Raw genomic sequence first — 26,619 nt, 5'->3', positions numbered from 1 at the left:
GGAGGAACAGGGCATCCTATGTTTGGAGTCATGAGGTTTGGATGACATGTTTGAGCAGAAGAAAGTCCAGAAAAGCCCACGTGGCCTTGGACAATCATTGATCAGCTTCCTTCGCCCACGTCACAGGGCAGGATCCTGCCTTTGTTCGCACAGACATTTCAACCCCATGGTTCTTCCTCCAGGAGTTTTCCTTTCAGGGTTGCATGGGACTTGGCGATGAGAAACTCAGTGTTACATTTCGTTGATCATATGGTGGATTTTGAGCTGTATATTAGCCGCAGGTGACAATGGATGACCTTACAGATTGTTATTTAAGTGGAACGTGAGCAGACATTGAAACAACTAATTTGCCCTGGGCAGATATTTTGTGCACGGGAGCCGTCTTGTCTTCTGCCTTCAGTGTTTGCTCCTCACCCGCCGACTGCCCCGTCGGTTCTCTAGGACCCACACAAACACGCCGGCTCCAAGCGTCCGAGACTTGTCATGTGTTTATTCATCTTTGCATCAGGCTTGAAAAATGGTCCCTGAGACAATAAATGAAAAGATATGAGATATTTTTAACTGCAATGCATAAAACTGCAAAAATTTAACTGCACGTATACTTGACCAAAATGTATACTTCCCACCTTTTTTGTTTCTTTGTTTGTTTGTTTTAATCTTAATTGCATTTTTTCCCAATACCATTTAGTCCCCTCACACCCTGCTTCCCACAGCAGTCACCACACGGGTGTCCGTGTCCATGCGTCCTTTCGCTTTCTGTTCAATCCCCCCACGCCCTACAGCACCCCGCCCACCAGCTGGCCTCCTGCTGCACTTCACACTTTGGGCGAGGGGACCGTCCACATGACTGGGTCACAGTTCCTCACTTCACGTGAGTCTCTGTAACCGATTTGTCTAACAGACAGGAACACAGAAGCACTGAGAGAGGGCACATCGGTCTCCATCCAGCGGAATGGTGTAAACAGGTCTCAAAGGCAAAGGCTGTCTGACACCTGACAACATGTCCTCAGCCAGCGGGTCTCCAGCTGGCGTGACTGGGCCCACTCTGGTGATAGTAGGAAATGTGAGCTGGTTGTGTGGGTCATAACTTCACAAGAGGGTACCAGGTCATCTTCTGCGCAGAGTCCAAAGGATGCATCTCAATATTCCGCATGCACAGAAGAGAGCTCTCGACCTCCAGTGACTCATCCCTGTTGTCACAAGTACACGTGCTCAGACCCTGTTCTGACCTAACTCACCCTCAGGAATTCATTTCAAAGGAAATAGGCAATCAACCATCATGACCAGGGGGAAAGTTGGAAAAGAAATAGAGGGACTCAGAAACCTACACTCTCAACACACGCTTTCCAGCAGGAGACAGAGAGCCCCCCTCCTTGGTGGGGACAGGCTGAGGACAGACCCACAAGGGGAAGCTCTGGGGAGTTTTTGTCTCACTTCCCCATGAGGCTGAGCACTGTGTGATTACTAGTACTACCATCATAAGACTGGCAGTAGTAGTCGGCCTCGTCCTCAGGCTGCAGCCCAGAGATGGTCAGGTGGGCGGTGTTGGAGGAGCTGTCCATGGAGCCGGAGAACCGATCCGGGACCCCGGAGGGTCTTCGATCATCACCATAGATCACAGTGGTGGGGGAACGGCCTGGGCGCTGTTGGTACCATGATACATAGTTGCTCCCAATGTTGCCGCTGCTGCGGGTGCAGGAGATGGTGGCCTTCTGTCCCGGAGACCCCGACACAGAGGGGGGCTGAGTCAGCACAAACTGGGCCCAGGACCCTGCAAGGAGGGAGCAACACAGAGATCAGGGAGGACAGACCTGACCCCGTTCCCCCAGGTGGAGGAGAGGATCCCATCGAAACGGGTAACAAAGGGGTGCCCTCCCAGAATTCCCTGCAGGCCCCACCTGTGCAGTGAGCAAGGAGGGCGAGGAGAAGTGGAGCCCGATCCATGGCGGAGACGACCCCTGACTCTGCTTCCTGAGCCCCACAGCCAGGCTTGAAACTGCAGACTTATATGCCCCCCTGACCTTTAGAGTAGGACGTCTTTATGCAAATCTTCCCTTGTATTGGCTGTCAAGCCCATCCTAACCTAAGTCAGGGCTCTGGTCGAGAACAAGAGATCATAAGAGTGGGAGGGCTACAACCCAACGATGACACAAGACACGGGCCAGGAGCCAGGGGCACTCACTCACAGTTGCAGAACTGCGGAGCACACACGCCCCCTGGTGGATGCAGGAGACATGGCGACCTGGGGCAGGAGCTGGAGCCCAGGGCTCCAGCCCTGCTCCTGGCCCTGATCCTGCAACACTCACAGTGCCAGCCTTTTCAGATGGGCTCCGCTCACTTAGACACATGCGTGTTAGGTTCCCTCATGTCCTTCTGTGCCCTGAGAAGTCACTTATTGATATTGCAAATCATATTGTTCCATCGTACTAATGGACCAGATTTTATTGATTCATTCTCCGACTGACGGACATAGTAGTTGTTTTTAAGTTTTGGCAAACATGAATAAAAACCTGTAAACCACACGTGCGTATGCACTTGTTCGAACACCAGTGACTGACTTAAGCAAATACCTAGAAGTGAGCTTTCTGTATTGTGTCATAAGAGTGTTGAGTTGTAGGCAGTCTAATAGGAGCCTGGTGGTAACTCATTGTTTAAATTTGCTGTTTCCCTAGTAACATTTTCTGTTGTGCACCTTTGCACATGTTTTTCTCCTACGTGCATAATTTTTAGTAATGAGATTGGTCAGACCTGCTCGGTGGGAAGTTGTTCCCCAGAACCTGTGAATCAGAGGCTCCACACAGCTCTAAAATCACATAAAAAGAAAGAAAAAAGAGAAAAGAAAACTCAGCCTCTCTTTGGTTTCAGAGCAAAGAGAACTGTTAGTACAGCCCAGGCTGGTACCAGGGGACACACAGGGCGCTTTGCAGGGTCCCCTGGTTCTCCAGGGTCACACATGCTGCGCTTAGGCCTTTCCTAACCCCTTTCGGTTTTGTGCGGCCATTCTGCTCTGGAACCTAAGCAGTTCTGTTTGCATTGCAAGAACTGTACCTTCAAAGACAGATCTTTTATTGACATTGAATGATAGATAGAGCCGAAAGCATGGATCCTTCTGTTTCAATAGCACAAGTGACAGCAGAAGGAAAACCCTGAGCCGGTGGTGGTCACTGGCAGGGACAGGGAAGTGGTGGCCAGGCAGGGGCGGGGCGGGCAGATCGATCACACTTCCCCATAGAGCAGGAGGCCTTCTTGGCATCGGAGTTGCATTTGGCTCTAGGATCATGGTTATCAGCTCCTTCGGGGGCCTGGAAGCCAGGGGTGGTCAGGACGCTCTGGCGACAACACTGGACCCACCACATCAGGCTCGAACACTTGGACAGTTGCTCAGTGATCTCCTCAGTCACCAAAGCAGGGGCTCTACCCGGGGGCCCTGGGGAACATTGTCACGGGAACCGCCCGCGCGGTGCGGCTTCCTGCGCAGGAGAAGCCGACCTGCATCTGGGTTCACCAGCAGGTTCATGGGAGGGCCCATATCGGGGACCTCCTGCTTCTGATGTCCCGCGGCCCAGCCCGCACTCTGGATGGTGGGAGACCCCAGGGGAGTACGAGAGCAGGAGGGGACAGTCAGTGCCTGTGGGCTCAGGAAAGCCCACTGACAGTCATGAAGTCACGAGTCAGGGAGGAGGCCCCAGGGCACAGTGTCCCAGATCGGGCCTAGGTGGCTCGGACCGTGGGGATGTTGAAGAGGTACCACAGGTGCTCACTTATGGCACTAGTTGGAGGGTTAACGTGACTACCTTGGTCATCGTTTGTAGTCGCAGACACAGTATTGTGACATAATAGAAAATATATATTGGTCTCCATCCCTGGTTGCTCACACAGAACTCCTGGAACCCTTGAAATTTTGGGGGTGACAGGCAGGCTGATTGTCCTAATGAGGTGACTCTGGCTGGGCTCCTGGGTGAGGACAGGCCACTCAATAGACAAAGGCACGATTACAAGCTGGGAATGGACAGACCCGCCCTCTCTGCCACTTCCTTGACGAAGGAGAATGGCTCAGGCGGAGCCAGCACATTAATCTAGCAAATTAAATAATTGTAAAGGGAGGGACAATGGGAACCTCTGTCACCACAAGCTGTGCAAAACCCAGGGACAGCCCAGCCTGTGACAAGCACCTGCCGGGCGGGCAGTGCTGCAGGGCGGAGCCCTGAGACTGGCCTCTGACACCCGCTCCAGGCAGACCGGGCTGGGACTGAGTTACGTGGTGGGGCGTCTACCTGGTGTCTCAGAGAATTGCTTGTTGTGAGAACATATCCCCCGCATTTGGGTGACCAGATACGTCAGAAAGTTTCTGTGTGTGTACGAAAAAAGACACAGCAGGAGGAAAAATCTGAAATCTTTACTAAAAGATATTATTTTCCATTTAAAATTTACTGCAGGCACCAGGGGGATGGATCCCTGGGCTCTCTCAGCCCATCAGCGTCAGGGACCCTGGGGCGCCCCGCGCCCTCACTCGTCCCACTGTGCTGCTCTTTGCTCCTCCCATGGACATTTCGGATGGTGGAGGCGTCTCCTACAGAAGCCTCCACAGAAGCTTCTCGCTCAGAGCTGTAACCCCAGGGGTTTTTGTCTCACTTCCTCGTCATCTGAGCGACTGTGAGAAATTGATGCTGCTCCCACTGCCATGAGCTGCAGCACAGAAATAGTCGGCCTCGTCCTCAGGCTGCAACCCAGAGATGAGCAGGAGCCGGGCATTGGCCGAGGCGTCTTTGGACCGAGAGACGCGGCTGGAGATCCCGGATCTCTGGTACTTGATTGAGTCTGATTAGCAGGACAACAGATACCGGGGAGGGCTCCCTGGCTTCTGCTGGAACCTGAATATGTAGTAGCTGCCAACGCTGAAGCCACTGCTGAGAGTCCAGGTGAGTCTGGCCGTGGCTCACGGAGACGCAGAGAGGGAGGGCGGCTGGGTCAGCACAGGCTGCGAGAGGGAACCTGCAGAAACACAGACACTTGTCAGTGACGGGGCAAGAACCAGATGACATTTCTCAGGAGAAGGAGCATGAAGGGAATACACTTGGAAACTGAGGCCTGGTCCCCGGGCCTGTCCCAACCTGTGCACTGAGAGAGGAGCACGAGCAGGAGAGGAGTCCAGGCCATGGTGCCCGCAGCCCCTGAGCCCGCAGTGGGGCTGGGCTGCCCAGGCCTCCTTTTCTTCCCCACCCTCTGCCAGGGGAGGGGCCGTCCATGTCAATGTCTGTCCCCCCAGGGGCTGCCCCGCCCCTCCCTGAACCCTGGTGCTGGAGCTCAGCCCACACCCCAGACTGGGGAGCATGAAGCCTGGCTTCACCCCTCAAGAGAACCCCTGGGGAAGCACATCTTGATACAACACTGATGGCCATCAGAGGGACTTTATGAGGCCACAGAAGACACAGCTGCTGAGTCCCCATCATGTGCACAAGGCCTAGGACCCTGTCCCCGGCCCTTATCAATGAATGGTGTCTAAGCAGCAGCTTCATAGGCACCCCAGGACAGTGGCACGGTGCCCCCGGCTGGTGGCAGCACGCACTCCTCCTGATGGCCCCAAGCCCTGAGAGCCCAGAGGCTTTCTGCAGCTCAGCAGGTCACTGACTCTATGCACACATCCAGGGTCTGGTTCCCAGTCACTGTGACTCAGATCCAACATACTGGGTACTGTGGCGTCTCACTCCCAGGAGTTCCCAATAGTGGGAGGTGCAAACATGTACGTAAATGTTTAAAAATTCATCTCGTGTGTTCCCTAAAGTTCCCATCCTCAGCCACCTGGTTCTGGACCCTGTCAGTGCTGCCTCTCCCCTGCTGAGAGCCACCCTCAAGTGCAGCGGAAGCCCCTCCCCTTCACTCCTCACACTGCTGTGAAAGCAAACCTCTTAACCAATACTGACAATGATAAAATTCCAGACGTAATTCAAAGACACTGCACACTCCCAAGCCCCTTCTAGTTCCCTTACAAAGAGAGTTTACGTCATCGCCTCTCTCCCCTTGTGCTCAGACGCGAAGGTTGATCCTACACCCCGAAACCATGGCAGCTCCACGTCTCCCCACACCTTCCTATCCACACCAAAGGGAGACCAGGCCTCAGAGGCAGGAGGCACCTTAGTCCTTCTGGCACTCAGGAAAACTATCTCAAACAGTAAATAACTAAGGTGAAGTCAACAGGAAGGAACTGGGGCCCATGGGAGGAAGTTTCAGGAAATCGGGTTTCAGAACAAAATGAGAATTGCTTAACCATAAACTGAGCTCAGAACCCGCTCTTCCAGCAGGTGCGGGCCGGAACCCCGATCCCGCGGAGAGCCCGGACTAGCAGCCATGAGGACGGCCCCTGCCCACTGCGGGGGCCACACTGTGCTCGCTGCACCCGGGGGTGAAGCCGTCTGGGGCTCTCAGGTTCTCCACTCTGTGACGTCAGATCTCAGAACACAGGGCCTCAGAACACAGCCTCCAGGCTGGATCTTTTCAGAGCACAACATTTTTTTACAGTTTGAGATGAAAATGCAGTGAAACACACTGCAACAGGAAAAGCACATTCGCTATCCTTTTATAAGATGTTTTTTAAAACAGCATTTTTTTGCTAAATCCTCAGCAGGAAGGTAGAGAGAAACATCAACGTGTTAGGAGAATCTGAGCTTGAATCCAGTTGCTAGGTTTCAATTGCATTTATATCACGTGTCTCTGCCACAACATGGACAACTCACGTCTCCTGCAGTTCAACCATCCTCTCTGTAAAATGAAGACAACATAGGTGCGTGTTTTCCCGCTTTGCGTCGTAACCAGGAGACGCTTGGATAGATTATCTTTAGCGAACAAACCTAACACAAGAAGCCACATAGACTCTAGCGTCATTTACACACTGACTGAATTAAATTCAAAAGACAAACGGGGTGCCCTGGACGCACATATACACAAGGTACCATATGATTCCTTGGCCATCATTCACGTTGTCTTTGCTGTTTCCGCCTCGTTAAAAAGTGGTTTTCAAAACACAGGGAATTATACTCATGTACTTCTTTGTATTAACTATTTGCTGTAATAATACAACTTCTTAGGCCATTTCCATGTTTTATCAAGCACGGTTTTAAGCTCTTCACATATCTTACTCCTTAATCTGCACAATAACCCCGTGACTCGCACAAGTTTTGCACCCTCTCTACATTTAGGCAAACTAAGTCGGTGGATAAATATATTGCCCTAGATGTTCTGGGTTTCCAGTGGCCCAACAAATTATCACAAAGAACTTAGAACAGCGCACAATGATAAACTCCCACACCCTGATGGTTGGAGAGCCCGGGGAAGTGCGAGAGGACAGAGCACGGTCGGTGCCGGTGGGCCTAGGAAAACCCACTGGCAGCCATGAAGGCACAGGTCATGGAGGGTGACCAAGGGCACAGCATCCAGGGTCAGGCTGAGGGCCTGGGACGGCGGGGATGTCCAGCATGTGATACTAGGTTCGCATGTGACATTAGCTTGTGGGTGACCGTGACTGGCTTTGTCATCGTTTCTAGTTGCAGACCCAGCATGGTGAGAAGTAGGAAACACAGTGGTCGCAGCCCCCGGTGTCTGGCACAGACCTCCTGACCTTGGAACTCCCAGGGTGACAGCTGTGACTTTTGCTCTAACAGCTGGCTCTGGGGGACTCCTGGGTGAGGTCTGTCCCTCAACAGACAAAGCATGGTCACACTGGGCATAGTCACACCTGCCCCCCATTTCCTTGAGGAGGGAGGAGGGGTCAGGTGGAGTCAGCAAATTAGTCTAGGAAATTCAATGAAACGAAAGGAGAGGCCATTGCAGCCTTGGAGCCACAGCCAAGAAGTTGTAAGAGACCTGGGGACGCCCTGCTTGTGACAGGCTGCCGAAGTGCGGGCAGTCCCTTGGGACAGAGCCCTTCAGCTGAGGACCTGACACCGTCTCCACAAGGCTTGTGGTAGAACAGAGTTATGTTGTGGGATGGCCAGCAGGTGCCACAGACAATTGCCTGTTGTGAAGAAAAATTCCCCACATTTGGTGACCAGATGTGTCAGAAATGAAGAGTGTGTGTGAGTAGAAACCAAGACAGAGAGTTTAAAGGAAATAAGATTTTTACCTAAAAATATTTATTCGTCCTAAATTTTACTCCAGACACTAGGGGGATAGTCAGTCGGGTTCTATCAGCCCATGAGCGTCAGCGACCCTGGGGCGCCCCGCGCCCTCACTCGTCACACTGTGCTGCTCTTTGCTCCTGCCACGGACATTTCTGCCTGCAGAGGAGTCTCCTTACAGAGGTCCCCACAGAAGCTCTCACTTCGGGGAGGCTCAGAGCCGTAACCTTGGGCCCAGAGGATTTTGTCTCACTTCCTCATCGTCTGAGACACTGTGAGAAACTGTTACTGCTCCAACTGCCACTACCTGCAGCACAGAAATAGTCGGCCTCGTCCTCAGGCTGCAGCCCAGAGATGAGCAGGAGCCCGGCATTGGCCGAGGCGTCTTTGGACCCAGAGAAGCGGCTGGGCACCCCGGAGCCCTGACCCTTGTCTGAGTCTGACTTGTAGTTCAGCAGATATCGGGGAGGGCTCCCTGGCGTCTGCTGGTACCAGGATATGTAGTAGCTGCCAACACTGATGTCACTGCTGAGGGTGCAGGTGAGTCTGGCCGTTGCTCCCGGAGACGCAGAGAGGGAGGGCGGCTGGGTCAGCACAGGCTGCGAGAGGGAACCTGCAAACACAGACACTTGTCAGGAACGGGGCCGCAACCAGGACAATTTGTCAGTATACGGAGCACGGGAGGAATAAACATGGGAATGAGGCCTGATCCCGGGCCTGTCCCTACCTGTGCACTGAGAGAGGAACACGAGGAGGAGAGGAGTCCAGGCCATGGTGCCCGCAGCCCCTGAGCCCGCAGTGGGGCTGGGCTGCCCAGGCCTCCTTTTCTTCCCCACCCTCTGCCAGGGGATGGGCTGTCCATGCAAATGTGTGTCCATCCAGGGGCTGCCCAGCCCCTCCCTGGGCCCTGGTGCTGGAGCTCAGCTCACACCCCAGACTGAAGAGGATAAGGGTTGGCGACACCCCCTGGAAGAACCCTTTTGGGGAAGCACCTCTTGAGACAACTCCGAAGTCCCTTCTCAGGGAACTTATGAGGCTACAGAGGACACAGCTGCTGATTCCCCATCAGGGTGCACAGGGTTGAGCCCCCAGACTCAGGCTCCTAATAGTGAAAGGTCCCTAAGAAGCAGCTCCGTAGGCTCCACAGAGCAGCCCCACAGCGCCACCTGATGGTGACAGTTCACACGCCTCCTTATGGCCCAAAGCCCAGAAAGCACATCAGGTTTTCTGCAGCTCAGCAGGTCACTGACTCTATTCCCACATCCAGGGTCTGGTTCTCAGATACTGTGACTCTGATCCACTGTACTGGATACTGTGGTATCTCACATCCAGTTGTCCCCATCTCTGGGAGGTGCAAACATGTACTTAAATGACAAATTAATTTCATCTCCAGTGAAGATGTTGCAAATATAAATGCACAGTGACCTGCATGTCCAATGTCACAGACCAGGAGACTGTTCATCTGGTTAGAAGGGCTCGTGTGGGCTGTTCAGAGAAATTTCCAGGAACACACTCAGAGGCATGTGCAGAGGAGGCCACCTCAGCAAACATTTCTAGTCACGTGATACATATACAGTTTTCACAGATCTGATTTGATTAAGTGATTGGTAAAAGAATGGCTTTTAAAGGTTTCACATTTAACAGTGGAAAGTGTAGCTTGCTTATTCATTTTAGGAATTAACTTTTATTCTTAGTTTTCTCTTATTTTTTTTAAAGAACTGTATTTTAATGCCTTTATTTATTTATTTGTAGGGAGGGGAAGAGAGGGAGAGAAACATCAACGTGTGGTTGCCCCTCACATGTTCTCTATGGGGACCTAGCCTGCAACCCAAGCATGTGTCCTAGTCTGGGAATCAAACCTGTGACCTTTTGGTTCATAGGCTGGCACTCAATCCACTGAGCTACACCAGCCAGAGCATTTTCTCTTATTTTTTATTATTTTTTCTTAGTGTTCTGCATACTTGTGTCATGTTTTCTTTTTAGGATTTTATCTTTAGTGACCTATAATTTGTTTACATTTTAAACAAAATTTTCCTACCTTAATTTTTTTCACTCATTGTCTCACTGTAGTAGCAGGATAATAGCAGGTGCGACGCGTTTGCAGATGTGCTGACTGACTGGGCCGTTGGAGGCAGAGACCATCACTTCCCTCTGTGCCCGCATCCAGCTCTGCTTTGACTGTGCCCATGCCCAATGGCCCCCAGGCTCCCGGACTCCCAGGGCCTCTTAGGAAATGACTAGGACCAGGATCACTTGCTCCCTTGGCTCTGTGTCCTCGAGGCACTCGAGGGGCCTTTCTCATTCAGCTCAGGCAGGTCACCCCTTGCTGAAAACCCTCAGTGACTCATCACTGCTGTTTGCACAGAACCCCAGCTCCTTGGCTCCCCTCAGGGGGCTTCATGGGTGGCCCCGTCCCATCTACCCCCACCATGCAGCCCCTGGCCGTGCTCTCAGACCTCCAGCTTCCCCCACTTCCCTGTTACTTCAAACCCTGACTTCTGTCCCATCATAGTGTTCAAGGCGACTCCTCTTCTGACCTTTGGAAAGAAATAAGATTTAACTTGAATCATGGTGACAACACACATTTTGGCAGTTCTGAGTGGCTCTTAGTAGCAGGGTGCTCACACCGCATCGCAGGATGAATTAGAGGATTAAAAGGACAACGTTGAAGTTACACAAACTATACAGAAGAGTTCAAAGAACCAGCTGCATCAATTATGCCACCTCCACCTCCGTCCATAGGCCTCCTCTAGTTTAATCTTCTACCTTCTGTATCGCTCCTTCTGCTCCGGCACTGACTATGAAAAACACATCCACTCAGCATGTTCCTCCGTCAGTATGTTTTATGTATGTGTGTCAAAATCTCCACAATGGTTAGCTAATTGATTGCTGTGCTGATTGAGAGGGTGAAGGAGGAACAGGGCTTCCTGTGTTTGGGGTCCTGAGGTTCATGGGTGACATGTTTGAGTAGAAGAAGTCCAGGCCAGCACTCACGTCCTCAGACAGTCATTTATTGGCTTCCTTCACCCACGCCACGGGGCAGAAGCCTGTCTTTGTGCACAGAGTATTCAAACCCATGGTTCTTCCTTCATGAGTTTTCCTACCAAAGTCTTCTGTGGGACTTTGGGTTGAGAAGTTGAATATTATATTTCATTCACTACATGGTGGATTTTGAGCTGCATGTTAGTCTCAGGTGACAATTGATGATCTTACAAATTATTTAAGTGAAATGTGAGCAGACATTCAAACTACCACCTTGCACTGGGCAAGTAAATTTGTTCATGGCAGTTGTCTTGTCTTCTCTCCTCGGTGTTTGCTCCTCACCTACCCGCTGCACCATCTGTTCTCTAGGACCCACACAAACATGACCCAAGGGTCCAAGACCTTGTCCTATGTTTATTCATCTTTGCATCTCAGGCTCAAAAAACATTCCATAAGAGAATAAATGAAAAAGATATAAAATGTATTTATGTGGAATGTGTACAATTTCAAAATATTAACTGCACATGTTCTTTGGCCAATATTTATACTTCACACTTTTTTTGTTTTGTTTAATCTTTATTGTATTTTTTCCATTACCATTTAGTCCCCTTACACCCTCCTCCCCGCACCAGTCACCACACTCTTGTCCACGTCCGTGAGTCCTTTTCCTTTTGGTTAGTCCCTCCGCCCTCTGATCTCATCACCCCCACCACCAGCTGCCATCCTGCCGCACTGCGCTCTTTGGCTGGGAGGAGTTTCCACATAACTGGATCATATGCTCTGCCTCATGTGAGTCTGTGTAACTCTTTTGTCTAACAGATGAGAACACAGAAGCACAGAGAGATGACATCCAGCTGCTGGCATTAACAGGACTCAAAGACAAAGCCTGCTTACCAGTTGAGATTATGTCATTTAACCCAGCAGTTCTCAACCTGGGGTGATTGGGCCCCTTCAAGGGATATTTGAGAATCTGGAGGTAGTGTTGTGGGTCATGACTTAACATGGGGGTGCCACTGTCATCTTATGTGCAGAGTCCCAGGGATGCATCTCAATATTCCACATGCACAGAACAGACCCTTCCACAAGCTATGACCCGTCCCCATTGTCATAAATGCACAGGCTCAGATACCCTGTTCTTAACTAACTCACTTTCAGGGATTCATTGCAAAGGAAATAGGCAATCAACCATCATGACATGGGGAAATACTGGAAATGAACTAGAGGGACTCATAAACCTCTAATCTCAACACACTCTTTCTCGCAGGAGACAGAAGAGAGCACCCCTCCTTGGTGGGGACAGGTTGAGTACAGACCCAGAAAAGGAAGCTCTTGGAGTTTTGATCTCACTTCCCCATGAGTCTGGAGCACTGTGTGACTACTGCTACCATAATATGACTGGCAGTAGTAGTCGGCCTCATCCTCAGGCTGCAGAGCAGAGATGGTTAGGGAGGTGGCATTGGGGGAGCTGTCAAACCCTATAAAGAGGTTCATGTGTCAAGGAACTCAGGCCTTCTGCCACCTGCCTTGTGACTCCACCAAATTAGAAGGTGATCCACCATCCCCAGCCAAAATCTTTACTGTACCTCATGAGCAATCTAAGCCAGAAACACACTTCTAGGCAGTTTCCAATTTCCAAGTCACAGACATCATGGAACCACACATGTTATTTTAAGCTTTTAAGGATTAGAGAATTTTGATGTGAAGAGGTAGATGATGAATACTTCAAGAGAGGGAAGTGGCCAAAGCTAGTCATGTGACCAACCTGAGTTCAGTAGGGTGGGAAGGTACAATGTATATAATACTCCCACAGGGAGATGTGTTGGAGATTGCAAAGAATGATAGAGTGTTAGATGTTTGTATATTACAGGTGGGGAAACAGTTAAGGAAATGGTAAGTGAATTGTCCAAGTCAGCACTGTCTAGTAGAATTTCCTGCCATGGAGGAAATGTTCTACCACCGCACTTTCAAATATGACAGCCATGAGGCTCACGAAGCCATTAGGCTGTTGAAGTGCAACTAATGTGAGTGAGAAATAGAATTTTTAATTTTACTTAAGTTAACATAAACTTAAATATAAGTGTTTACATTCTTCTAATGGAGACTGGATCATAGAGGTTCAAGGACCAAAATTTGAACAGAGCCAAACAGAAGCAAAGTCGAAGTTGAAACCGACCTCTTGGTGCAGGAAAGGACATTATTATGCACTCATCTATGCTGCTGTTCTTGTCTGTGTCTCATACCCATCTTAAATGTAAACTGAGAGAGTATACAGTCTTGTCATGTCTTTCTTCATCTTTGAATCCCTGAAGAAACGTGAAGAGATCTATTTTATTTTGTGTGTTTTGTATAAAGTTCAAAAATATTAATTACACATCTAGCCTAGCCACAAGTCCTACTCCACACTCTGGTTGAGAAAAAATTCCATGTGATTGGGTCACAGTCTCTCCAACCTTGTGTGAGTCTATGTAACTGTTTTGTCTCACAGGTGGGAACTCAGAAGCACAGAGAGATGACACGTTAGCCTCCATCCAGCTGAATGGCATAAACAGGACTCAAAGTCAAAGGCTGCCTAACGGCTGAGAACATGTCCTTTTAACCCAGTGGTTCTCAACCTGGGGTATTTCCCCACCTCGGGGGTTATGTGTGAATGCCTAGAGATGTTTTTGTTGATGGTGACTTAGAGAGTAGGGTGCTACTGATTTGTGATGTGTGGAACCCAAAAGATGTTTCCAATGGTTCCATGCATAGAACAACCCCCTCCACAAGCAGTGACCCTGGCCTCATGGTCAGTAGTGTCCAGACTCAGAAACCCTGTTCTGAACTAAATCAGCTCTGTGAAGTGAGTGCAAAGGGGTTAGGAGATTGTCCATCACGACATGGAAGGAAAATTTCACATTTTGCAAAGAAAATAGAGGAACTCATGAAAATCCAAACTCTAGCACTGGAACAGAACACAAGAAAGTACACTTTCCCTGGTGTGTACTGGATGAGTGCAGGCGCGGGACAAAGAGGCTCTAAGAAGTTTTGGTCTCACTTCCCCGTGGGCCTGAATCGCTCTATAAATAGCTGTCATAACCAGACAGTGGTAGTCGGCCTCGTCCTCAGGCTGCAGCCCAGAGATGGTCAGGGAGGTGGTGCTGGAGGAGCTGTCCACGGAGCCAGAAAACTGACCCAGAACCTCAGAGGGTCTTTGGTCATAATTATAGATCATAATGGTGGGCACACTGCCTGGGCACTGCTGGTACCAGAACACATAGTTGTCCCCAATGTTGCCGCTGCTGCAGGTGCAGGAGATGGTGGCCTTTTGTCCCAGAGACCCTGAACAGAGCGGGGCTGAGTCAGCACAGACTGGGCCCAAAACCCTGCAAGGAGGGAGGAACACAGAGATCAGGGAAGACAGGACAGGCCCTGTTCCCAGGGAGGAGAAAGAGGTCATCGTCCAAAGTGACAAACAGGAGCCCTTCCAGAATTCCCTGCAGGCCCCACCTGTGCAGTGAGCCAGGAGAGTGAAGAGAAGTGGAGCCCAATCCATGGTGGAGACATCCCCAGACTCTGCTTCCTGAGCCCCACAGCCAGGCCTGAACCCACCAGCCCTTCTTACCTGTCCCTTAATCCTGGGGGTGGGAGGCCTCCTTTTAAATCTTCCCTTTTCTGGAGTTGTGCAAGCCCCTCCATCAAACTTAGCCTTGACTCTACCTTAGAAAGAGAGAGACTGAAGGAGGGAGGACGTTATTTACCCCTGTGAACACACAGAAGACCTGCAAAGGGCAGGAGAAACAGCTGAGAACCTTGGGGGCACTGAACGGTACTTAAGCCACAGCGCTTCCTGGTGGATGCAGGACACATGTCCAACCTTAGGCAGGTGATGGTGCCAGGGGTCTGCCCTCCACAATCCGCACCTCTCACAGTTCCAGCCACAAGTCCAGGGCGTTTCCACACAGCATCTTATGATGACACTGCACATCTCTCTAGGTGGATGAAGTGTCACTACTCTGGCCGAGACATTTAGAGTGCACTGATGACACTTTGCATCATTGGAGGTGAGATATATCACAGTAAAAATGGGCTCTGTTTGGAAGGAAATGGAGGCAAGGACTCTATTTTCTCTAGGAGAGGACACATGGGGTTTTTCTGAGCCATTCACTAAAATGAAGCCCAGCTGTTCAGGCAGGAAGAGGGAGGAACCCTCGAATCAAAACCAGACTTCACCATCAGAAGATACCAGGGATGCAGGAAGACCCTGGGAAGTCAAGGAGAAGAGGGGCCAGATATGAATCAGGAGTCAGCTCAATTATAGCCATAATCAATAAGTTCCATGAAGACTTAAAATAAAATGTTATCATGGACAGTCAACAGGACCAGATGAATTTGAGAGGTTTAGAAAGAACCGTATGGTTAGTCACCAATTGGATGTCTAGGTAGGGTCGAGAGAAGAGTCCATATAAGTTTGGGGTTTTCTTATTTTGTGGACGAGTTGGTCATTACTACTTTTATTTTTTACATTGAATAGTTTAAGACCAATTTGAGCCTCTTTATTAAGGCAATTTTATGATTAGAGTGAGTGATTCTGAAGCAGGATAAGATTCAATGGTATTTGGAGATTCTGTGACCACCATGATGCCCTATGAAAACATCTGTGACTTCCAATGATGGCACAGTCACAACCAGTGACACCACAGCTGTGGTTTGTTGACAACACCCTGAGTAGATACCCATGTTATTCTGCAGTAAAAGGTGAGTGAAAAGGTAGGTGACATTTCCTCTATCGGTGTGACACACCCTGACTGCCATCTATGCACTCCGTGCCTACACCTTAGTAACAACACATAATTTAATATTTACTATCTGAACCATCTGAAGCATGCAGTTCAGTAGTGTGAAATATATTGACATTATTGTGCAACAGGCCTCCAGAATTTTTCCATATTAAAAAAACTGAAACTCATTATACATTAAACAATTCTCTATTTACCTCTACCCCAGTCCCTGACAACTACCATTGCACTTTCTGTTTCTATGAATTTGATTAGTTGAAATACCTCATCTGAATGAAATCATAGAGTATTTGTTTTTTGTAACTGATCTAAACCACATAATGTCCCAGTTGCTTATGTTTTGGTGTCATATCCATGAAATCATTGGCAAATATGATATCATAATGGTTTTCCTCTAGAAATTTTATAGTCTAAGGTCTTGCTATTAGGTCTTTAATCCATTTTGAGTTAATTCTTAAATAATGTAAGAGTCTCACTTTGTTCTATTGCATGAAGATATCTGATTTCCCCAACATCATTTGTTAAAGAAACTGTCCTTTCTCTCATTAAATAGGCCTGGCATGCTTTTTGAAGATCATTTAACCATATATGTAAGGGTTCATTCTATTATATTTGTCTGTATGTCTGTCTTTATGATAGTATCACACTGTTTTAATTATTGTAGCATTGGAATATGTTTGAAATCAGAAAGTAAGAGACCTCCAGTTTTCTCTTCTTTTGCAATATTTCCTTCAGGGTGTCTTATGATTTAATATAAATTTAGAATGGATTTTTCTGTTTCTGGGGGAGAAATGCCATTGGAATTTTTATAAAGACTGCACTGAATCTGTAGATTGCTTTGAGTACTATTAACATCTTAACAATATTAAGTCTTTGAATTCATAATCACAAGATGCCTATCCATTTACTTATATCTCCTTTGTTTTATCTCAGGAATATTTTGCAGCTTTCATTGTACAAGTCTTTTAAAAACTCATGCTCGATAAGAAAAAAAAGAAAGAGGACAAATGAAACGACACAAAACCCACAATCCTGGTATAACAAGTAAATGTTCAAACTTCAAACTACATGTAAGTGAGATACATAAAAAATAAATGAACACACAAACTTCCAAATGCCAGCAGGCTCTCTCCTCTTCTTCCATCATTAGCCATAATCTAAGCAGAAAGCAAAGTCAGTCCAGAAATCTTTGTAGAGGATAGAAGGGGAAAGCTAGGATTGAGCAAGTTTAATATTAATCTAAAACCACTCGTAGAAACAGAAAGCCCCTCAAACATGAAGATACACAAAAAGAACGTAGTTCAGAAGCTAGAGTGCTGACTTCAATGAAGGGACGTGAGAGTAAAGGGCTTCTAGGAAAGGAAATGCATTAGGGGAAAAGACAGTTAAAAGGAAGGCTGGAGAGCTCTGTGGGAACCCCCTGGTGAAGGGAAAATCAAGCAAAGGGGAGAAATGTTGAGTTCTGCCCAGTCCAAGAAAATCAAAAAGACAGGTGAGAAACAACCCATCTCCCCATTGTAATAAAAGCAACAGGGAAGTGGTAGAGGCTAGAAAAATAGTAGATCTAATTGGCACATCAAAATTCTTTTCAAATGGCAGAGTACAAAAACCACTGATTAGCTTACTCAACGAAAATGGATAATGTATCTATGTGGAAAATAATTGAAAATGGAAAAATAGAAGAGAGAATTTCTATTTTTAAGAAAACTAGATGAAATGCACTTTTCATGGAAAAAGCAAAACTGGTCCTATTAAGGGTAAACAAATTTAAACAGACCAATTTCCTTGGGAAAAAAATAGAGAATGTTATCAGGCATGAGCCTCAGGTACTTTAACAGCAAACTTCTGACAAATCTTCAAAGATCAGATGATTCAAATTTGCTTGTTTCATAATCTTTCCAAATTACTGAAAAAGCAAGGAAATGTTCTAGTTCTCATTGAAAGCAGGTATTAATACATACTTAAACAAAACAAAGAAATATAAAAAAGGACATTTCCAGACCAAGTCATTAAATATTCATATAGAATTTCTAAATAAAAAATTAACAAAAATTCAATACCAAAATAGTAATTTATATACCATCACCAAGTGGGATTTATTTCAGAAATGCAAGTGTAGATCAATATTAAGAAATATTTTAATATAATGCACCATGTTGATAGATCAAAAAATAAAATATTATTACCTCACCAGCTTCAGAAAGAGTCACTCATTATATTTAACAACTATTCTTAATAAAAACCAGTTAAGAAAATAGAAACAGACAGATACATTTATAATATGGTAATATGCACTCTCCCACACACATATATAATTTGGTCCTAAAGTCAGCATCTCTGTTGATGAAGGGCATTCTCACTAAGATCAGGAAAAGGAAAAATTACCCTTTGCTTTCATCATTATTCAATACTGTTGTAACTATTAGACAATGCAGTCAAACAAGAGTAGTCAATAGTCAGGTCAAGCCTCCATGGGATCACACAAGCAGACATTGCTAAAGACCTAAATGCCCTATACCTTCAGTACTGATGGCAGGAGTAACAGCAAAAATACCCTCAGTGAGTTAGTGTCGGCCCCAAGTTGTGATAGAGGAGAAAATGGCTGGGCAAAGGATGTGGAGGGGAGGACTTGGCCCACTTCCTTGGGGCCAAGGTCACAGTACAAGCTCTGAGGCTGTTACTTCAGGTGCAGTAACACTCATTCTCCCCTTAAGCCCAGAGTTCAGGGAACATCATCACATTTATAGTGCTTCCTGATACAAGACTGCGTTAAAATTACCCATGTTTCTTAGGCTTCCATTGCAGAAAAGGGTTACCTGACCAAGTGACCAGTACGGTAAGACAGAGGTTTGTGAGTCTAGTATCACAGCACACCTGCTCCTTGGGGGTCAGAGGAGAAAGGCGGGTCCTGTGTACCCCCGGGGCCCTTCAGCTAAATCCCCTGCAAATGCCCCATTTATACAGAACTGAGGGGGCAAAGCTTGAGGGCCTGTTAAAGATGCCCCAGAGCTCTGTCTTCAGAAGCTCCTGCATGGAGAATGCCCACAGGCTGTGTCTTATCCAGACTCTCCAAAGATTCAACTCCAGTCCTTACTGTCTCTCAGCTCTTCCCTGACCCAGTTTGGACAGACTCTAGAAAGAAAAAGATGGCCCAAATTTGAAGCCAGACCAGGAGCTTATGGGTTGATTGTAGGTGGAGGAAAGTCACACATCCGTGAAAATACCGTTTGCCCAAATGCCCTAGAGCCAGCTGAGTGGTTTACCAGCTGCCTCTCGCAAGCCTACACTCTCAGCACGTCACACAGTGCCCCCTGCTGGCCACCAGGCCCACGTCCTCCAGTCACTGTGCTAACACTAAGCACATGGGCAGATGTCCTTTTCATACCGTAATTATTCCTGGTGTCACTGCCCAAGACAACAGAGTGAGAAGAGGCCTCAGCCAGTCCGCCACTGGAACGCTAATGCTCTCACACCTGGATTTATATCTTGATGAAGAAAACTTTTTTTTTTTTCCAAAACGTCAATCTCTGTCAACTGCCCTCACCCTCACCGTGACTCCAACTTTGCCTGCTGTTTCCAGACACTGCACATGTATGTGAAAAGACAGTTAAAGAGTGTAAAAAGAACACACAGATGGGGAAACTAGCCTGTGTGCATGTCGGAGGGTGCAGGCAAGTGGGGCCAAAGGAACCTCTAAAAAGTTGATGCGTAGGTTTGGATCTGTAGGGTGGGTCAGGTGATCTTCCTCTGCAATGGCAGACGGGAAGAAAGAGCCCTCAGGTCAGAGGTCAGGGCAGGTGCCAAAGCCAAAGAAAGAGTGGACGCTGGTCGCTGGTGACCCTGGTGGTTGGCTACCTGAGGTCCAAGAGGTGGACCCTCTGAGTATGTAATCCAGTATTTCCAACTGCAATAGAAAAGAAAAACCTGGAAAAGTATGTACTCCCTTAGTTAAATCTTCTATTCCTTTTTACTATTTTTAATGCATGTGAATATGCATATCTTTAAATCACTACAAACATACTGACCATGATGTTACCTATATACATTTGCCAATTGCGTAAATCCAGTCATTTTAACTTATATTATTTTTAAGACTCCTGAATAGCATACATTACTGTCATTTGGAACCCAGCTCTTGTCTTTCCCTGGGGCAGGGCAGTGCAGTGGTGCTCTGTGAGGCCCCCGCATGCAGGGTGAGGACGGGGGGCTCAGGGTTTGTGTCTCACTCTCCCACGGGCCTGGAGCACTGTGTGACCACGGAGGCTGCTGTCCCGTGATAATCAGCTTCATTCTCAGCCTGGAGCCCAGAGATGGTTGGGGAGACCATGCTGTCTCTCCTAGAGCCAGAGAACTGGTCTGAGATTCAAATAATACTGTATCATATGCTACCGTATACCATTATGTATTGTATTGTATTATATTAATGCATTTGGAGATCCAAAGAAAGAATTCTGAACCACAGAAGACCGCAGAACCCAGCTGCTATTTTAAAACCAGTAAAATCTCAAGAAAAATCGAGTGGAGCTCCCAGACTTCTGCCGGAATTATTCAGGCTTCTGCTGAATAATTCATAGGTTACCACCTGACTCCACTGATATCCCTCCTCAGGGGGACGCAGGTGCAAGTCCCCAAAAGTGAGCAAAAGTGCTTGCGGTTCTCTTAGGCTCCATCCAATTTAGGAGTGACCACATATCGACTATCCATGGTTAGTCCCACAGCACCCCCTGCTGGTTGAAGTGGAACTGCCTTAACTGGGTGAACATAGTTAACAACACACATTATTTTTATGACTCCAAAGTGCCAGGCACTTTTCCTAGACCTTAATATTATGATGATCAACACAGCCTTTTACTTTTATACTTGGGTCTCCCAAAGGAGATGGAACTTGATCTAGTTTTAAAGGGATAGCAGAAAAATCACTGTAAGAAGAGGAAATAAAAGGCATAAAACATCTCCAGCATTTAGGATCAAGGGACATCCAAGAGATGGCAGAAGTCTGCTGTGCCTGCCAACCATAGTAAGTGGTGAAGTGGGAAAGGCCAGGCAGAGAGGAAATGAACAAGAGAGACTGTGGCCGAGAAGGGGAGGGGTGATTTATATGCGACCCTAAGGATTTGAGGCTTCACTTTCTTGACATCAAAGGCTTTAAACATGGCAGTGACATTCTCAGGTTTCCATATTTGAAATTTTTTAAAGTAACATAAATTAGAGAAACCCAGCAAGGGGAGAGTGTGGTTGTGTGCAAGCGTCCGTGGCACGAAAAGCAAGAGGAGATGAGTTTGAAACGTGATTAGGAGTAGAATCTATTAGGCTGGTGAGCACGCGGGTCTGGCAGGGGAGAAAGAGGTGCTCAACATCACTCATCATGAGGGAAATGCAATTCAAAACCACAATGAGACATTACCCTACACCTGTTACGATGTCTGTTATCAAAAAGGCAAGAGATAAGTGTTGGGGAGAATGTGGAGAAAGCGGTATCCTAGTGCACTCTTGGTCGGCATGGAACCTGATGCAGTCGTTATGGAAAACAGTATGGAGGCTCCTCAGAAAATTAGAAGTTGATCTGCCACATGATCCAGTAATCCCATGCCGGGGTAGGTATTTAAAGGAAACAAAATCAGCATCTTAAAGAGTTATCTGCACTCCCATGTTCGTATCAGCATCATTCACAACAGCCAAGATATGAAAACAATATGTGTGCGATGACAGTGGAATGGATAAAGAAAATGTGGCACGCGTGCACTTACACAATGGAATATTATTCAGCCTTAAAAAAGAAAAAACCCTCCCATTGTAACAACATGGATAAGACTAAAGGACGTTGTGCTACATGAAATAAGCCAGCACAGAAGGACAAATACTGTATAATCTCACCTACATGCGGAATCTAATAAAGCCATCTCCCTAATCCTCACTCAACCTGGTCAAATCTGAAAGGCCCTGTCTTGCCACACAGTGAATACCCCACTCTCCACCGCCTGCCCCCACTCCACTTCTGGTCTCTCGCCGTTTATTCTCACGCTCCACTTAGACCAAGACTGACCACTGGAGGGCCAGGGTCTCAGAGCTTCAGAGAAAAGGTTAAAGGTCCCATGCCCAGGAGCGGGTTCTGATAGCGTGCCCCACCTGCTGGAGGCTGATCATTAACTAAGAGCTAATATAAGGACAGAGCCATTCCTGGGCATGGGGAAAGCACCACCAGCAGCCATGGCCAGCACGTCAAGCCCCAGCATCATGACTGGGACCCCAGATCTTCCTGAGATGTCAGAACGCATCCGAAATGCTGCTGATATCTCTGTCATTGTTGTCTACTTCGTGGTAGTGATGGTTGTCGGGCTGTGGGTATGTAGGAGCCCAATGGGGATTTAGGGTGAGCACATGGCTTGGGGGTCAAACATCTAAGGGAGAAAAAAGCGCGATGTGACAAAGCTGAGAGAACATTACAGCTGTCACAGATTTCATTGTCCTTCTCTCTGAATTATTTTCTTGGGTGTGACATCAATAATGCTTGCACTGAGTTAATTTCTTCTCCTAACAACCCCATCGTGTAAATGGAGCCAACACTGGGAACTTCAGACTTGACCCATTCAGCGTCTCCAGCACATGGCCTAATGGTTAAGGACATTCTTTTTCCTATCTCACCTCTTTTGTTTTCCCTTGTTATTTGCTCACTTTCTAACTTGAGTTGGATACTTAATTCCCTGATGCTCATTCTTTCTCTTAGTAATGAGTTTGAGGCTAGAGATGTTCTTCCAAATCCAGCTTCAGTGATACCTCACATTGTTTTCATAAATGAAATAAACAGGGCAATTCAGACAAAAGTTGAGAAATATAATTTCCTAAAGTCCCTAGGTTTCAATCAAACTATCTTTTGGAGGCCCTTTGAAAATGGATGCTGTCTCAGTTTCCAGGAAAATATGTCTCTCTTCAGGAGAGCTGGAAGAGGGCACTGTCGTCAGCACCTTGACGGCAGCACTGTGGCCTCTTGGGTACGTCGGCTGTGGTCTGACTGCCCCGTGTCTTCCCTCCTGCACAGGCGATGCTGAAGACCAACCGGGGCACTGTGGGAGGCTTCTTCCTGGCTGGCCGGGATATGGTCTGGTGGCCGGTGAGTGAGCAGAGTTTCCGGGAGATGAATTCCCTGTGCATGGGTTTAAGAGTAAATAAAGAAAACATGGGGTGTGCTGATTGTTTCTGATGTGCATTGCTTGCCTACCTGCTGATGTCTCTTCTCCTAAATCCCTGACCTCAGGGCTTTGCCCTGCATTCCAGTAGATGAGAGTGTGTGTCACCAATTAGGGGAGCAGGTGCAGGGGGGCATTTGAGAAGACCCTGTTCAACTCTGCTTCATATTCTTTCTCCCTGGTCCTCACCAAGAGTCTTCGCTTTGGCTCCTTACAGTCCGCAGCATGTTCCTTCTCTGTTCCCAACCCTGAGCTAATGCTGGCCCCTTCTTTGGATGAGCATCCCCCTCCCGCCTCTCCTCCTTCAGCACTTAGCTTCATCCTTCACCCTGCTTCATCCGAGAAGCCTCGTCCTGCTCGCCAGCCTAAATGGCCAGTCCTTTGTTCTATGCAGTTGTGACAGTGGATGCTTGTTCCCTGTGATGGTGAAAATGATGATGTCTCTGTGACTCCTTCCCAGTCCCTTGCTGGGTCCTGATGCCTGGGCTCCTTAGCAAGAGTCCCATTGCTGCAGAGGCTGCATCTTCTTCTCTGAACGCGTGCAGTGTCAGCAGCAGGTTGGGTATACAGCGGGTGCTCAGTATATGCTTTCTTCGCAGATCTGCTGACTAAATGATATGAGGGAAAGGAAGATGACCTGACCCGGGTAGTCGAAGCAAACCAACTGCAAGCTCAAAGTGAATTTTTATTGGGGTGTCCAATCAGCATTGTCTTCTTAGGATTGTTTTTATGAAATGTTCAAGGCTCAACCAATCCCGTAGCTACAAATGAGATTCATCTTATCCCCTGGCCCCAAATACCTGAATAGAAAAGATGATTTTACAGAGGACTGAAAAGATAGGAACAGAAGAATGGGCACTTCAGTGGTCCCGAACCCCAATTCTGTTCTTTCAGAACTAGCGTTCATCTGTGTCCACTCAGATCTCTTTTGATCTTTGAGACTTTAGAACAATAGACAATGTGATGTGAAGGAATATGTTTTAAAAGAGGATTCTTAGGGCCAGAAGGATGAAGAGAAACTTCTTTCTACACAAGTGTGGGGTCCTTGAGGCTGATTGAAGGGGCTGATGGGACATCTGGCCGTCCTTTGCCAAGAACAGGCTGAACTCGGAGCGTTGAGGTAGACAGATTGATGTTCCTCTAAAGCAGGGATCAGCAAGCTTTTCTATAAATTGCCAGATTGTAAGTACTTTAAAGTTTATGGGTCAGTACCATCTGCTGCAACTACACATCTCTGTCATTGTAGCTCAGAAGCAGCCGCGGTCCGCACATAAAACCAACAAGGGTGGCCGTGCTCCAGTATAACTATGTATGGACACTGAAATTTGAATTTCATATAATTTCACATTTCACAAAAGAGTATTCTTCTTTAGATTTCTTTTAACCATTCCAAAATATAAAAAATATATATTTTCTTTTTGGCTTGCCAACCACACAAAAACTGTATGCAGCCCACGGATTGCAGTCTGTTGACACCTGCCCTAAGGAATAGTGATGAAAACATGTCAACATTTAACTGCTTTGAAGAAGTCTGATTTGAGTCTTTTACGTCTGATCTTGGTCTGTTCTCTTGGATTCCAGATGGGCGCCTCTCTCTTCGCCAGTAACATTGGCAGTGGCCACTTTGTGGGGCTGGCTGGGACCGGAGCAGCTTCAGGAATTGCCACTGCAGTGTTTGAATGGAATGTAAGTGACATCATAGGATTGCATTTAAATTGAAAAAAAAAGAAACCTCTATCCAGTTATGTTTTTCTGGGATTCTGTATAGGATCAACTCCTCTTTGGTATGATTTCTGTATTTTTTTTTAATGCATCCCTTCTTTGAACTTGAGGGCCTTCCCTGTGTGGGCCTGTTCCACCTGGGCCGCTCCAGTCACATCTCCCACCTCTGAGATTTTGCTCAAGCAATTATTCCCACCAGGAATGACTTCTCTATGAGTCAATCCCCACTTTCACTTGACCTCCTTCATCATTTCACCTCTCACTTGTATCCCTTCTCCCTGAGCTATTATTACACTATGTATCTAGCTCTAAATTAGATGCAGGCAACAGTAAAAAATAAAAGCAATAGTCCCTTCTGTTGAGAAGCTTATATCCCACTGGGGAAGACAGATATGCATTCACTACCATGTAGGTGGTACAAGGAGTGAAGCAGGCATGGGGACTTGAGAGATCTCCCACAGGACAAGCATCTGTCCAAGACGATGGGTAGGGTTTGGCACATGTTGAGGGAGCTTCCTGGTGCCGATGCCAGATGGATGCATAGAAACTGACCCGGCGGGGGCGGGGGGGGGGCACCTGACTCAGGAAGTGATGGCAACAGTGGGTAGAATCTACAAGACTTTGTAATTGAGTTCCTCATCGTTCTACTGCCATTTCATCAGTACGAGCTGTGTCCACTTAATTGGACCATAAGTATTTTAAAGACAGAGACCACCTCCTCTCATGTCACTTATACCACCCTATCATCTAAGACTCAGCTGAGCACGTGCCATAAATACTTCTTGAGTTTCCTGAGTTCTTCCTGTTCTTTTCCCATAAACTTTCTAGTGTTTACATGTTCATGTATCTGCATATCTGTCAGAAGGAGATGCTTATGTGGAATAAAGTTGGATCATAGTAATAGTGGGGACAGACCATCTCTACATGGACTCAGGAAATGACCTTGAGTCATTACAAATACCAGTGCCCCTCCCTTGTTGTAGATTTTGTCCCTAGTTTTCCTTCAGCAGCACCAGGGACTCCGGAATGGACCCTGCCTCTGGAGGCAGGGACGAAACGCCCTATGGCCCCAGTAGATGTGATTAGAAGGCTGCCAAGAGCCTGGCTCTTTTAGCCTGTGACCTTGGGCTTTTTGTAATCTCAGATTTTCCCTTCATAAGACAAGAATAACTGTGCTTATCATATCTGCCTCGCCTGGTTGTTGTGAGAGCAACATGAGTGATACATGTGAAGACTTTGTAGTAATATAAATGCAAGATTATGCTATTATCATTATTGCAAGTGGCAAGACTTGGAGAGCACCAGGAATATCTTGCATCTCCAAATTTCCCTCTCATTGCTTTGTCACTCTGTATGTAATTACATACTCTGTATGTAATTCCTGCCACTCAAGAATAATTCCTTTTGGCAAAGACTGTATGATCTTCCAGCGGTCCACCTGTGCTCAGACGCCTTCTCTCCTGTTCATTTTTCATTACACATTTTTGTCACATCCTGAGCCCCAGGAAATGACAACCTCTGAATCATGAAAACAGAGGAAAGGAATCCACAGCTATCTTCAGATGGATTGTAATCAGCTGAGGGTGACAGGACCCAAGCAAACCTACAGCGGGTCCTTGGATAGCATCATTCTGTTCAATGTTTCATTATAATGTTAATGAGAAAAAATTCATTTCCTGGAGGGGACCACTGTCTGTGCAGAGTTTGCAAATTCTCCCCAAGTCGGTGTGGGTTTCCTCGGAGGACTCCTCTTTCCTCCTACATCCCACAGATTTGCGGTGAGTTGGTGTGTCTACGATGTCCCAGTCTGAGTGACTGAGGATGGGTGTATATGCACCCTGCAAT

At 47.3% G+C, this 26,619-nt stretch overlaps 1 protein-coding gene, 1 pseudogene and 2 gene segments (V, D, J or C); 1 reads left to right on the top strand and 3 right to left on the bottom strand.

Moving 5' to 3' along the window:
- Positions 1–1,430: 1,430 nt before the first annotated feature.
- LOC129087118 (immunoglobulin lambda variable 6-57-like) lies at positions 1,431–1,979 on the bottom strand. The segment is given in 2 exon segments: positions 1,431–1,771; positions 1,899–1,979. Coding segments are annotated over 2 exon segments (387 nt in total).
- Positions 1,980–8,368: 6,389 nt separating this feature from the next.
- Positions 8,369–8,884, bottom strand: LOC129087215 (probable non-functional immunoglobulin lambda variable 5-48). The segment is given in 2 exon segments: positions 8,369–8,724; positions 8,839–8,884. Coding segments are annotated over 2 exon segments (402 nt in total).
- Positions 8,885–9,036: 152 nt separating this feature from the next.
- LOC129087213 (immunoglobulin lambda variable 6-57-like) lies at positions 9,037–14,625 on the bottom strand (annotated as a pseudogene).
- A 7,450-nt stretch (positions 14,626–22,075) lies between these two features.
- LOC129087381 (solute carrier family 5 member 4) overlaps positions 22,076–26,619 on the top strand; it is a 29,357-nt gene continuing 24,813 nt past the window's right edge. Inside the window, exons 1-3 of the mRNA XM_054594272.1 lie at positions 22,076–22,210; positions 22,905–22,976; positions 24,634–24,738. Of these exons, the coding sequence (XP_054450247.1) occupies positions 22,076–22,210; positions 22,905–22,976; positions 24,634–24,738 (312 nt within the window). The remainder of the gene's footprint in view (positions 22,211–22,904; positions 22,977–24,633; positions 24,739–26,619) is intronic.

This window comes from Pteronotus mesoamericanus, unplaced genomic scaffold, assembly GCF_021234165.1.
Source record: "Pteronotus mesoamericanus isolate MK-2021 breed Mesoamerican mustached bat unplaced genomic scaffold, CSHL_Meso_final scaffold_507, whole genome shotgun sequence".
NCBI classification, from domain to species: Eukaryota; Metazoa; Chordata; class Mammalia; order Chiroptera; family Mormoopidae; genus Pteronotus; species Pteronotus mesoamericanus.
Note: the sequence above shows the minus strand (reverse complement) of the source record. Positions and strands in the feature narration are given on the sequence as shown.